Source organism: Nelusetta ayraudi, unplaced genomic scaffold (assembly GCF_046127955.1).
Source record: "Nelusetta ayraudi isolate G7.1 ecotype Tasmania unplaced genomic scaffold, CSIRO-AGI_Nayr_v1 ptg000076l, whole genome shotgun sequence".
Classification (NCBI taxonomy): Eukaryota; Metazoa; Chordata; class Actinopteri; order Tetraodontiformes; family Monacanthidae; genus Nelusetta; species Nelusetta ayraudi.
Window position 1 is genome coordinate 930,001 of NW_027466126.1, and position 12,771 is coordinate 942,771.

The following is a 12,771-nucleotide window of genomic DNA, read 5'->3' on the forward strand; positions in this document are numbered from 1 at the left end:
CCCCTTCACATTTGGGCTGCAAAGAAAGTTGTCGGGAGTGATGTCACTTCGCCGCCACGCTCTGAGAAAACGTCTCCTCCTGCGCGAGTAAGAAGAGGGGTGAAAAGTCTCCTCCTCTTCTTCTGCCTCCTCCTCTTCCTCCTACTCTTCTTACGCCTCCTCCTCCACCTCCTTCTCCTCTTCTTCTTCCTCCTCCTCCTCTTCTTCTGCCTCCTCCTCTTCCTCCTGTTCCTCCTCTACCTCCATCACCACCTCCTCCTTCTCCTCTTCTTTTTCCTCCTCCTCTCCTTCCTCCTCCTCCTGCTCCTCTTCTTCTTCCTCCTCCTCCTCCTACTCCTTCTTTCTTCTTCTTATTTCTCCTCCTCTTCCTTCTATTCTTCCACCTCCTCCTCCTCCTCCTCTTTCACCTCCTCCACCACCTCTTCCTCGTCTTCTTTCTCCTCTTCCTCCTCCTGCTCCTCCTCATCTTCTTCCTCCTCCTGCTCCTCCTCCTTCTTCTTCCTCCTTTTCACTCCTCCCCCTCCTCCTCTTCCTTGTCCTTCTCTTCCATCTCCTCCTTTCTCCTGTGTTGCTTCATGGTGCAATGTTTTACTGATGCTATCAGATTGTGATCTTGCTAAAGCTTTGCTGTGCAGGAGAGTTAAGCTGCTGCTGCTGCTGCTGCTGCTGCTGCTGCTCCTCCTCCCACCAGTAAAGCCATTATTATTTTGGCTGGCGAACCCACTCAGCCGGCCCGGCACCAACGAGGGCCACTGAAACAGTTTATTCAGGAAGTGCACGGGTCATGACATCATTTCCTCCGACGCCAGGGCAGGATGCAGAATTACAGCTTTTCCCACTCGGTTTCACTTCAGGCTCTGCTGTTCCTCGAAAAGAATCTCCCCTTTGATTAATGCGCCGCCCGCTTGTTGGTTGTTTTTGCTTGCCGATAACTGTATTTTCTCGACTTCTCCGCGGAGCTGCTTTCCCTCTTGGTCTCAGTATAATGTTTGCCATCCCAGCGCGCTACACATGCCGTTTCCCGAAGCGCTACGGTTGAATTTATTCATCCAGCTGGGATAGAGTCAATAGAAAATGTAGAGGAAGGAGGGTAGGATAAAACTTTCTAAGAAGATATCAGATTTTTTTTTTTATACCACCAGTTTGTCTAGTTGGCTGCGTTTGTGTCGAGCCCACAAAAGAAGAAGAGCCGCTACTGTGATTAGCTAAACTCTTGTAGAGCCAATCAGACGAAGAGGCGTTGTTCTTTGCTCTTCTGTGAGTAAAGTCAGCAGCCACCAATACACAACTGCAGCTTCTGTCATTGCTGCATTGTGGATGTGGCTTCCACTGTTTTTATCATTTCAATTTATTTATTTTGCAAAACTGCCCCCTGGAAACACTTTTGTGTGGAACTTTTAAAGGCGGCTTGAAAGCTGAAACCTGTCGATGTTTACCGTCATCATCTTGCATGTTTTATTAGCAAATGTTTAGACAAATTTTACCTTTTTTTTTTTTTTTTAGCAAAAACTTCAGTATGCAGACCCCTTGCCTCACATCCCAAAAAGAATCCTCTGAAAACTTCTCCACTTATTCTGTATGCAGTGGTATTTAAATTTTTTTTAAACATATTCTGGGGAACAGATGGCGTGAGACTTGATTCAATGTACGATTTCAAAAAGAAAGAGCAAGAGTTGCTGAAAGTCGTCCAAAGACTCGCATCAGACTGCTGGAAGCCGACTGAAACGTCTGACTCCAAATATAGTTTTGAGATGGAATCTTGTTTTTTGGGCAGCGGAATAAGCCGGCGCTCAGCACGCTCACGCCGAGATGGAGAGGGGGTCAGGAGGGCGAGCTAAAAGCACTCCGTAGCCCACAGATATCGATTTCTTCCGACAGCAAACGCGCAACTGCAAGCAAACATCTGGGGAGGCTTCGGTACGTTTCAACTCCACTTTGTTCTGCGCACAGTGTGAACTCTGCACCGCTCGGACCAAACCGGGGAGATGATGGTGTTTGGGTGCGTGCGCGCTGATCAAATGCACACACACACACACCACACAGATCGTGGAGTGCAGGATGAGCTCGTGTTGGGAGAATTTTAAGGGAAGCTTTAAGTGTTCTTCCTCCTCCTCCTCTTCCTCCTCCTCGTCTTTGGTTGGTCATCAGGGTGAGCAGCCGAGAGGCAGCCTGTCTTTGTCTGGCGCCGACAACGATCGCAACCGCCGTGAGTCAACACACACACACACACACACACACACACACAAATCTGTTCGCCCATCAATGAAAGAGAAGACAAAACTGAGGTCTTGATTTGTCAGTAGTTTGAGTCTCGACTCGTCACTGCCGAGTCTGGTTTCGCCTTCGAAAAGTAGCTTCAATCTCTTCCATGAGGCTCAGCAGCCACAAAAAACAGTGGGCATTTTTTGGGGGGCGCTGAACCCTGCGGAAGGCTGGCTCGAATTGGCCTTGGCATGAGCCAATAGGAAGCCTCGTTTTGCAAGAGCTATTAGGAAGCCTTGTTTGCAAGAGCTATTAGGAAGCCTTGTTTTGTATGAGCCAATCGGAAGCCTTGTTTTATACGAGCCAATAGGAAGCCTTGTTTTATACGAGCCAATCGGAAGCCTTGTTTTATACGAGCCAATAGGAAGCCTTGTTTTATACGAGCCAATCGGAAGCCTTGTTTTCAAGAGCTATTAGGAAGCCTTGTTTTGTATGAGCCAATAGGAAGCCTTGTTTTATACGAGCCAATCGGAAGCCTTGTTGCAAAAGCCATTAGGAAGCTTTGGTTTTGTACTGACCGAGCCAATAGGAAGGCTTGTTTTCCTCTCTGGAATAGCCTTTGGTCGGGGGGGGGCAGTGGCGAGCGCTGGCTCAGCCCCAGTCAACGCTGCTCGCAGCTTCAATTGTGCATTTCTTCTTTCAAAACTCTCTCAGCCAGAAGGCCTCAGTTAGCGATAAGGACATCAAATAAAAACTGCATCTTTGCAGGAGGACGTTGCGTCGCTGCAGCGTTGGGGCCTCTTGCATCACGCGGTCGCCGCCGAGCTGGAAGCGGAGATAAAGGCATCGCGAGGAGGAACAATTATACACGCAGATTAGATTGAATGAAACGATTCTCTTTCCAAGAAGTGTGGCTGGAAAAAAACGGTGTCAGCTCTGCTCAGAAACCAATCAGCTGTTGGTTTATTTCTCGCACTCTCACAGCCAACTCAGTTCCAGTCTATCCATCGAAGAAACTACGAAGGAAAGTTGAATTCTAAACTTCCTGGTGAGGCGTCGCAAGGTTTTTCCCAACCCACTGAAACACTCGCCTTTATTTCGACGATGAGCTTGCTCAAACCGGTTGAACCTTCTTTATATGTTGGTTTCAACAGTGGTTTCATGCAATTGACTAATTTATTCCTCTCTCTCGCTCTCATCATTTACTTCATCTGCCTCCTTCATCAGACTTATTTTTTTGTGCGTGTTCTGTTTTGTTCTTTACACCAGACCTCTCTGTGGCGCTAGTACCATCAGACTGTGAAGCAGCGAGACTCTCTTGTCTTCTGCTCTCTGGCTGCGGCAGCAGCAGAGTGGGTCGACTGCTGAGACGCGGTCCCCGCGGGCCGAGCAGCCTGTTCAGCTGCCTGCTGCTCTCGCCACACACGGCCAAATTAGCGCCGATGCTAATTGTCAGCTGTGGCGCCTCTGTCTTCCCACCGCCATTTGCATTCTTCGCTCGCCCCTCCCCCGCCCCATCCTGTTCCAACATGCATGATTATATACAGTATTTCTATAGGTGTCCTCATCCTCCTCCAGTGCCTCTAGTTTCTCCCGTTCCTCTGGCTGACTCCACTTCTCCTCCTCCACAGAAGCCCAATCAATGTCAATTCTTTTGTGATCCGAGTCTTTACATTTTTTGGCCTCTGAAAAAAAACCAACAGTGTATAATATGACTTTTTTCTGTTCAGATTTTGCATTCCAGTACTATATTTCATAATAAACTATCATAGAATAGTCTTCCATTTAAGTTTCAGGCTGATCTGGGACTTTTCATTTTTGGCCCCCAGAAAACGACAGTATAACTTTTTTTTCCTGAATTTTGGGCATGTTGAGATTTTGCACTGTATCACTCTATTTCATGCTAAACTATCATAGAACAGTCTTTCCTGTGAATTTCGGAGAGATCTGGAAATGGGAAAAAAAATGACAGTGTTGTATATATGATGTGTAGTTAATGACTTTTTTCTGGGATCTGGGACTTTTCAGTTTTTAGAAACCTCGCCGCACACAGGTGTCTGTGCGTGAACAGGAACAAGGGTTGAATATTCATATCCAGTCTCCAGGGTAACGGTGCCACTGGAATGTGTTTCGGCCAATTATCAAAAGTCATTTTAAACACCCCGCTGACACGCTGGAGTTGAGGTGACCGACGCCGAGGTTTGCCAAAGGACGGCCTCAAGGTTCCGGGGAGGGCGGTGGGTCCCGCTGGGACGCCTGCAGCTGGGGGAGGCCTCAGGCAAGTGTCGGGGTTAACCAATGGCAAGTCACTAGCCAAGGACGTGCGCGCACACAAAAGAGCCACACATGCACACTCTGGAAGTGTGGTGGAGTTAATGTGTGACGGTGTCGAGGAAATGTAGATGAGGCGCTGGTGTGTGTGTGTGTGTGTGTGTGTTAGTATAATGACCTACTGCAGTGCAGAGATTAGTTCTGGAGGAAGCTGCTCTCCTACTAGGAGGAAGTCCATGGTGCGATATGTATTGCAGCGCGTTGTGAAAAGAACTGGGGGGGGGGGCAGTTACATTTTCGGTCTCTGAAACCGAATGTTGGGATCTGTGTGAAAAGCATTGCGGGTGTGTAGACAAGGGGTGGGCAAACCTTTCGACTAGTTGGGCTACAATGGGTTTGAAAATGTGAAAGGAGCCGGAGCAGGAGCAGATGGACGTGTTTTTGTGACCCACCTCATTGGAGGAAAAAAATATATCATGGGATATGTAGTCAATTGAAAATGAACAAAAGCAAAGTTACAACAAAATCAGTGTCTTTGAAGCCCCACGGTGTTCAGCTCTTTATTGAATTGACTCTTAAAACACTGGAAAAAATGGATGAAATACAGCTATTTTATGACTGACTATTAATATAATTTCTTCAAGTTGGGGGGGCCGGATTAAAAAGCTTAACGGGCCGCATGTGGCCCCCGGGCCATAGTTTTCCTCTGCCTAGTGCAGAAGTCATAATATTTGAATGATGGACAGATATTAAGCCGACAGCACAGTTTGTTTCATCACATATTTTTTTTTATTTATTTATCGTTTTTTTCTCTGTTAGTTCATCTTTCAGTTGCTTAGAAAAAGAAAAACGAAAGGAGCGCCACGCTCGGAGTGCCACACTCGGACCGCCACGCTCGGACCGCCACGCTCACAGCTCCGCCTGCGCACCGACCACCACGTCCACGTCCTCTTCCTCCAAGATTTATGAGTATGCAAATGAAGGTGCGTCTCATTCAATCGTCGGGTGAGTCACGTGACCCCCTCACCCCCTCGCACACACAAGTGCAGGGGTCAAGGGTCACACAGGGAGGGGGCAGTCCCCACCTGCCCCCTCCCCCAATCAGCTGTGACAGCCAGTCGCTCTTTGCATAATGAAAAATCCAACCCTTGCTTTTTTTTTTTTTTTTTTTTTTTTTTTTTTTTAAATTTCCTTAATATAATCTAAAACATTGCAACACTTACACACTTGCCAGCCAGCAAGCAAGCAAGCAAGGTCAGTATCACAACTCCCGCTTCAGAGGCCTCCCAATACACCCACCGCGTAAGTGGAAGAGAAAAACAATACATATGTATATTTAAATGAGCTAAATATAATTTAAATAGAAACCTTGACATGAAATAAAGACAAAAAAAAAAAAAAAAAAAAAAAATACAAATCAGGCTCCACCCCTAATAACAATAATAACAATACAAAACAAAACGTTTGGTGAGCTTCAAATAAAAATCACCTCTTTGTCTAAAACCTATTTTCCTGGCTTGTGTTTCTACCACAAATGGATCGTAATTCTTGATGCAAGACAGAAAACAATATAAAATAAGACTTCAAATGACCCACAGAGATTCAGTGGGAATCTATAGTGTGTATATGTGTGTGTGTGTCCTAACAATGAGCTCGATTCTGCGGGGAAATGCACAGGAAGGCCGACTTCTAGCTACACAAACATCCTCTCAGCATGTGTGTGTGTGTACAACATCGACTGCCTCCGACTTCAAGGTTTTTAAATACTGGTAAATACACCGTTTGCAGATTAAACATACAGAGAGCCCGTTTGTTTTTTTGTTTTCTTTTTAAACCGACGTGATTGGCTTGCTACGTCCACATACAAGCTGGTTGAAATCAAGCGTGACGCGACGACAGCAAACGCCGAGATTTTCTCTCCCGTCTTTCACACATTTAAATACAGAGTCATTTCATTTTTTCCCCTCCCTAAATAAGAAGAGGCGAGGTCAAAGCGTCGATATGAAACACTTGGAAAATATTGAAGGCTCGAGGAGAACTTTCTGAAGAAGTGTCTCACTCCTTCCTTGTCTCACTGCACGGCGCTCTGCCTTCCGGTCACTCTGGTCCTCTTAGTGTGTTTTTTTTTTTTTAATATATATTTTTGCCAAGGCCTTCCTATTGAATAATAATAATAAAGATGATTAACAAGGCCACCGCTGCGTTAAAACATCTCGTAACCCTCCTTCGCTACAGAGACTCCAATATTCACCCCCCAGCACTGATTTTCTTTTTCCAAATTTGAAGTCCTCTACAAAGTCGTCTCCACTAAACAGTGCAAAACAAATCAGATTGTGCAATAAGGCCTATGACTAATACCTCAGGCGTTTTTTACATTGGATCATACAAAAAAAAAAAAAAAAAAAAAGAGACTTCAAAACGAAACAATAAAAACCATCAATGTTTTAAAAAACATAAAACAAAATCAAATATCATTAGTGTGGTTTAACACAGCAGAGGCTCTGCACCCCCCCCCCCCTCTCTGCAGGGCCAGAACAAGGGAACTCCGAGCCCCAACACAGCACCACCTCCAGCACGAACCACAGCTGCAATATTGTATTGTGCTGGGGACACTGGCCTCAGCTGGTGTGTGCGTGTGTGTGTGTGTGTGTACCGCAGGGGTGTGTGCTGGGAGTGTGTCGTCTCAAACGGCCATCTGCCGCCCTGATCTTTATACTCCGACCAGGCCGAGCACTGCAGCCCCCACAGTGAGGCTTCCTGCAGGGGTGGCTGAGCTGAGCTGAGCTGAGGTGGGGTGGGGTGGGGTGGGGTGGGGGGTTTGGGGGGGACACAAAGGGCAGGGAGATGGGGTGGAGGAGGGGAACCCTCACCCCAAACCACCCCTCCCCTCCCCACATCAGGGCCCTTTGACCCAGACAGACAGACAGCATCGTGTCTGCTCCTCGCCGCCGCCGCCGCCCAGACTCCGCCTCCTCCCTTTTTATCAGCCACGCAGACCCCAGGGTCTGGTGGGGAGGGGAGGGGGAAGGGGGTCTGGCGGAGAGGAAAACTGAGGGGGTGATGGGCGAACACAATGAGGAGGCCTGACACGGGTCGACCCTGACCCCGCCCACCTCGGACTCCATTCATCTCTGGGTGCAGATCTCTCTATTCCCACTGGGACTGGGCTGCCCCCGCCACCCCCATTGACTCTGTGTGGCCAATAGCACCCCTACTGGCCATTCGCGGTGGGTCTACTTTGTCAAACAGTCGCTACTCGACCTTCAGTCGTGGTGTAGTGTGTCGTTCTTGAACCGTCGACGTGCGGCTCTGATTTTCTTTAGTAAAAATGCAAAGTCTCCCCCGTCCCCCCCGCGTCTCTTTTGGCTCCTCCCACCTCTGGGGGGCGCTAGCTCTTGGCTTCAGGCAGTGGTGGTGGCGGTGGTGGTGAGCTTCTGGATGGTGCGGTTGTAGTACTGGGTGGTGAGGGCCTCCAGGGGGCTCCAGCGGTGCGCGTGCACCTCGATGACCTCCATGAGCAGCGAGCGGGTCAGCGGAGACTCGGTCGGGCTCAGCATCTTGTCCCGCACGGCGGCCAGCAGCTCCGTCATCATCTCCGGGAGCTGCTCCTCCAGCAGGCGGCCCATGCTCTGCAGCTGCAGGTGGGAGAGGATGACCTTGGTTACCATGGATACAATCTGGAGTTCACACACCCTAGTGCTAGTGGCTGAGTTCTAACTCGTAGGAGGTGTGCGGTTGCGTTGCGCATCGGGGAAATGTCCAAGCAATTCTTCTTCTTCTTCTGGATAACTGCAAAACTTCTTCTAGAGAACTACACTACCTTCTTCTTCTTGAGAACTACAAACGTTCTTCTTCCTCTTCTTTTGGAGAGCTACGAACCTTCTTCTCGAGAACTACAAACATTCTTCCTTTTCTTGTTCCAGAGAACTACAACTACTTCTTTTTCTTCTTCTTCTATGGTTTTATCTCCTTGTCGTATTTGCATGCCGCCATTGGAGGGCGATTGCGCTCCACAAACTATTTACATCGGTATGCGTAAACGAAAAAAATCGGCCTCTTGAAACTCTACAGTCGGTCAAGTTTAGCGCAGAGAAGCAAGCGGCAGCTCCTCCAGTCGCTCAAATCGCCCTCTAGTGGTGGGAGCAGTGGCGGCAGAGCCATTAATCCCTCCTCCTCGAAGATAAATGAGGACTGGCGGGGCATGGAGGGCATTGCCACAGCTGCCAAATGTGAGTTAATTAACTAATTAATTGACTAATTAAGTTCAAGCATTCGCTAATGTTTGGTTTTAATTATTTAGTGATATTGAAGGCCGAGGAAGAAGAAAAAACACTTCAGAATTAACTGCCGAGTCCTGTCCCGACTTTATGGCATATTATGGAGTATATTTAGTATTTTATCTTTACTTTGATAGAGGAGATGTCATTCACTGCGGTGTGTGTGTGTGTGTGTGTGTGTGTGTGTGTGTGTGTGCGCCTCACCTCCATTGAACAGCAAAGGACTGCGTCTTCCTTCACATCCAAAGACTCCAGCAGCTGAAAGAAAAGAAGCAGCGGCGGCAGGTAAATACTGTGCGACGACAAACACATCTTCCGGCGGCATAAATAAATCACAGGGTCGCAGAGTCTTCAGATGAGCTGCGTCTGATGGGGGCGATGTGTCACACGGAGATAACGCAAGCGTGCGTGTGGTCACGACAATGGAAAGGACGTAATCCACCCGGTAAACATTCTAGATGTTGACGTTTCGAAATCTTGGAAGCCAACGCAACAGGCTTTCATCTTGGAGCCCAACATCAGACACGGGGACTCCCAGCCAATCAGCGGCCAGGCGCAGCAGATGGACGTGCGGCGGCTGTGTTCAAACATGGGCGGCGGCGATGGAGTCGATTCTGGAAAGTTTGGCGAGTGGACTTGATGGTTTCGGTCGCTCGTCTGCAACCTGTTTCCCACCAGACTGGCGACAAGCTACTGGAACTTCTCGCTCTGGCAGCCTCTCCAGCGGCTCCTCCGCGTAGTGAAGGCTGAGCAGACGAGCCGACCAATCGTTGTTCCAACATGTTGGTGGATTCAATTTGATCAGAGATGCTTCCCGAGGGGGAGGGGGGGGACAGCCGACCTGCAGAAGGCAGGAAGGAACAGGCCCACCAGTGTCACCGCCAGCACAAAGATATAAATCTGAAGAAGGTTCGTAGTTCTCTAGAAGAAGGTTCGTAGTTCTCCAAAAGAAGGTTTGTAGTTCTCCAAAAGAAGGTTCGTAGTTGTCGAGAAGAAGAAGAGGAAGAAGAACGTTCATAGTTCTCCAGAAGAAGAAGGTTTGTAGTTCTCTGCCAGGTGTCGCGATGGTGCAACTGATGTGTGAAGTGTTGCCATTGTTATGATGGTGTGAAGAACCGGATCAGCTTGTTAGTCCATTAAAATTTCTTCCCTCCTGATTTCTACTCGCAGCATCAATTTGCTGTCGAGACGATAACATCTTCCTTCTGACTTCCATTTAGTCTTTTACTTCTTTTTCTAAATGAAAAAGGCCCAAAGGCCAAACCAGGTGGGAGACGACGGCCGTGATCCTCTCGCAGCTGAGAGACTCCGTGACGTCAATTAAGAATCCTTGGTCCTGGTTGGTGCAGTTTTGTTGAAAACACAGCAGGAATCCAAGAGTCGAACAAGGAAACACACGTTTCATCAGAGAAACTTTGACAGCCGCTGCTCTGAGTTAAAAAAAACAAAAAAACGCATTAACTTCAACCGCGTTTCCAATAGTTGCATAGCAACAGGAGGGCTAGCGTTGCTATTTCCGCGCCGTTCAAAAAACGGCCTATAAATAAAGCCTAATGTTTCAAAAAAAGAAAAAAAGTTGTACCTAGAATATTCAAGGTACACTTACATAATGACTGTGAACATGAAGTGAAAGTTAAGTGACTTTTTTTGGGTTTTTTTTTTGTAACTCAGACAACGTCAGACTGAGAAATAACTGGGTTGACTGAAATCTAGTTGCACTAATTCTATTTCAGGAGGGAAAATTGGCAGCGCAGCCGATGGGGGGGGCGGGGCTTCACCCCTTAGTCAACACACACACCTCAGACATGCGTTTGTGTGTGAGCGCTTTTATTTAACCATTATCTGGTTTCATCGTGGGGACGACGACGGCGACGAATCTCGGCCTGAGTTTCGTAACAGCTTACGGGTCGTAACCGTGGCGACGCGGAGAAACAGCCAGAAACAAACAGGCAAAAAAAAAAAAAAAAAACTTGGGCTTTGCTACTTTCACATCCTGAGCCGAGAAGACGAACATGAGCGATGGATGTAAGCGTTTTCTCTCCTTGAAATGAATCCTGCGATGAGAACACGGCAGCTCTCAGCCAGTCGGGCAACAGGACTGACTGACTGACTGACTGACTGACTGACTGACTGACCGGTGGCCGAGCTTCAGCCTGGCCAGACGCTCAGACTGGGTGTGGGAAGAGCTGCTGATTGCTGCATTGGGAGACACAGTGTGTGTGTGTGTGTGTGTGTGTGTGTGTGTGTGTGTGTGTGTGTGTGTGTGTGTGTGTGTGTGTGTGTGTGGGGACCTGGCACTGCCCTTCCTCCCAAAAACCTTCCAAACTGCACCATTTAAATCCAGTTTTCTCTCCCCACTGCTTTTTCTCGTTTCTACCTGTCACGGCTGAAACCCCCCCCCCCCCCCAACCACACACACACACACCCCTCCAGCAGTAAGTGCAACCTGACCACAGTCTCCTCTGCTTCCTCTCCTGCTCCCCCCCCACCTCCTCAGTTCCCCTTTCAATAACCCATCTGTCAGCAGTGACGTGTGTCTGTGTGTGTGCGTGTGTGCGTGTGGCTCCGCGGTGGCTGCGACTGGCTGTGTAAGAGAGCGTGACCAGCTGATGAGATGTGAACCTGAGGTCAGTCAGGCCCAGTTTCCCGACAGCGGCGTTTGCGCCACTGACCAAACCAAAGCGCCCGGCCGGCCGCAGTCTAGACTCGGCCTGGGTGGGGGTGTGTGTGCGGGGGAGGTTACCACGGTTACCTCTCGCAGGCAGGTGTAGATGGGGCACACCAGCACCCTGAAGGGCTCGCCGGAGCTGCTCCGCATGGTGCCGAAGACCTCGCACAGGAAGGTGATGAAGCCCAGCCAGCGCTCCACGTCCGACTGCTGCATCTCGTCCCGGTGGGAGAAGTCCCTCTGTGGGCAGCAGGGGGAGCAGGAGAGACGGAGTTAGCGCCAGCGAGTCTGAACAGTCACAGTTCTACTGGATCCCATCTGATCTGATCTGGATCCGGCCCGCTGCGTGTCTCTGTCCGGCCCGCATGAAAAAATACGAAAAAAATGCAGAAACGTTTTTTCCCAATTTCCAACCAGCAACCCCCCCCCCTTACAGTCACTTTCAGTGCGTTGCGCCTGTTGAATAATCTATTTGCGTCCTCTCCTCCCAATATTTTGTCTGTCAGAAACGCCCGTGTCTACATATTCATTAGGACCAAAGTGCTAAATGGACTGTGTGTAATTTTAAGAGTGACAGTCTCAACCTGCATTGCGTCAACTTAGTAGCTGAGCTTCGTCGTCAGTTAGCGTGTCGTTTTTGGACGTTTCATTCCGCGTGCAAACCTTTAGTGAACCGGGCCTTAAGCGCCATTTTAAATTCACAGGTGGACGTGCGATAATCGCTGTCGGCATCTTTTTTTTTTGCCAGACTCCTGATGGCAGGTTTGGTGGGCGACGCCCGTATTAACCTGGCGGTTCAGCGCCACTCAAAGCCGTAGAGCAGTCGGAAAAACACATTAGAACAAATGGTGAAAATCTGCCAGGAGAGGGAGGTGAGGGAGGGGTGGAGTATGGAGATTGAAGCGGGCGAACCGAGCCGGCGCTGGGAAAGAGCGCAGGTTAATACGGGTTAATGCTTAATGTGCACTCGTGGAGATGTTACACGGCAGGTTAAAATGAAACTTTATTAACGGTGACTCACTCCGCTTCAGCGTTTAGGGTTTTTTTTTTCCCTCCCTGCTCTCCCTCCTGCCTGTTACTGAGGACTAAAGTGCACTGGAAGCGCAGCGCGGCTTTCGTTCCCTGCTGCCGAGCAGCAGTGCCGAGTGGCGCTCGTACGTGCTCGAACGCGGTAGCCTTGAACGGAGCAGATGGAATAAGTAAATAAATAAATAAATACATGAACAAAATCTTTCCTCAACTGCTGATGGTCGCCACTGGGGAGGGAACGGAGTGGAGAGGAATGTGAGCGGTTAGCGTTAGCATCCGTGGACGTCGGAAGTCACAAAGCAGAAGAACCGTGAGACAGAGTCC

The 12,771-nt window shown here is 48.9% G+C and overlaps 1 protein-coding gene and 1 long non-coding RNA gene across 3 annotated transcripts in view; one reads left to right on the forward strand and one right to left on the reverse strand.

The window, feature by feature from the left end:
* The window catches only part of LOC142899856 (uncharacterized), a 20,912-nt gene extending 14,261 nt beyond the window's left edge, over nt 1-6,651 (forward strand). Inside the window, exon 2 of the long non-coding RNA XR_012928816.1 lies at nt 5,293-6,651. This is a non-coding gene — a long non-coding RNA (uncharacterized LOC142899856). The remainder of the gene's footprint in view (nt 1-5,292) is intronic.
* The window catches only part of ctif (CBP80/20-dependent translation initiation factor), a 38,987-nt gene continuing 32,830 nt past the window's right edge, over nt 6,615-12,771 (reverse strand). For both annotated transcript variants that reach the window (XM_076043712.1, XM_076043713.1), the window contains 3 exons: nt 11,503-11,658; nt 8,955-9,008; nt 6,615-8,108 (listed from right to left, as the gene is read on the reverse strand). In XM_076043712.1, the coding sequence (XP_075899827.1) occupies nt 7,875-8,108; nt 8,955-9,008; nt 11,503-11,658 (444 nt within the window). In that variant the 3' untranslated portion in view covers nt 6,615-7,874. The remainder of the gene's footprint in view (nt 8,109-8,954; nt 9,009-11,502; nt 11,659-12,771) is intronic.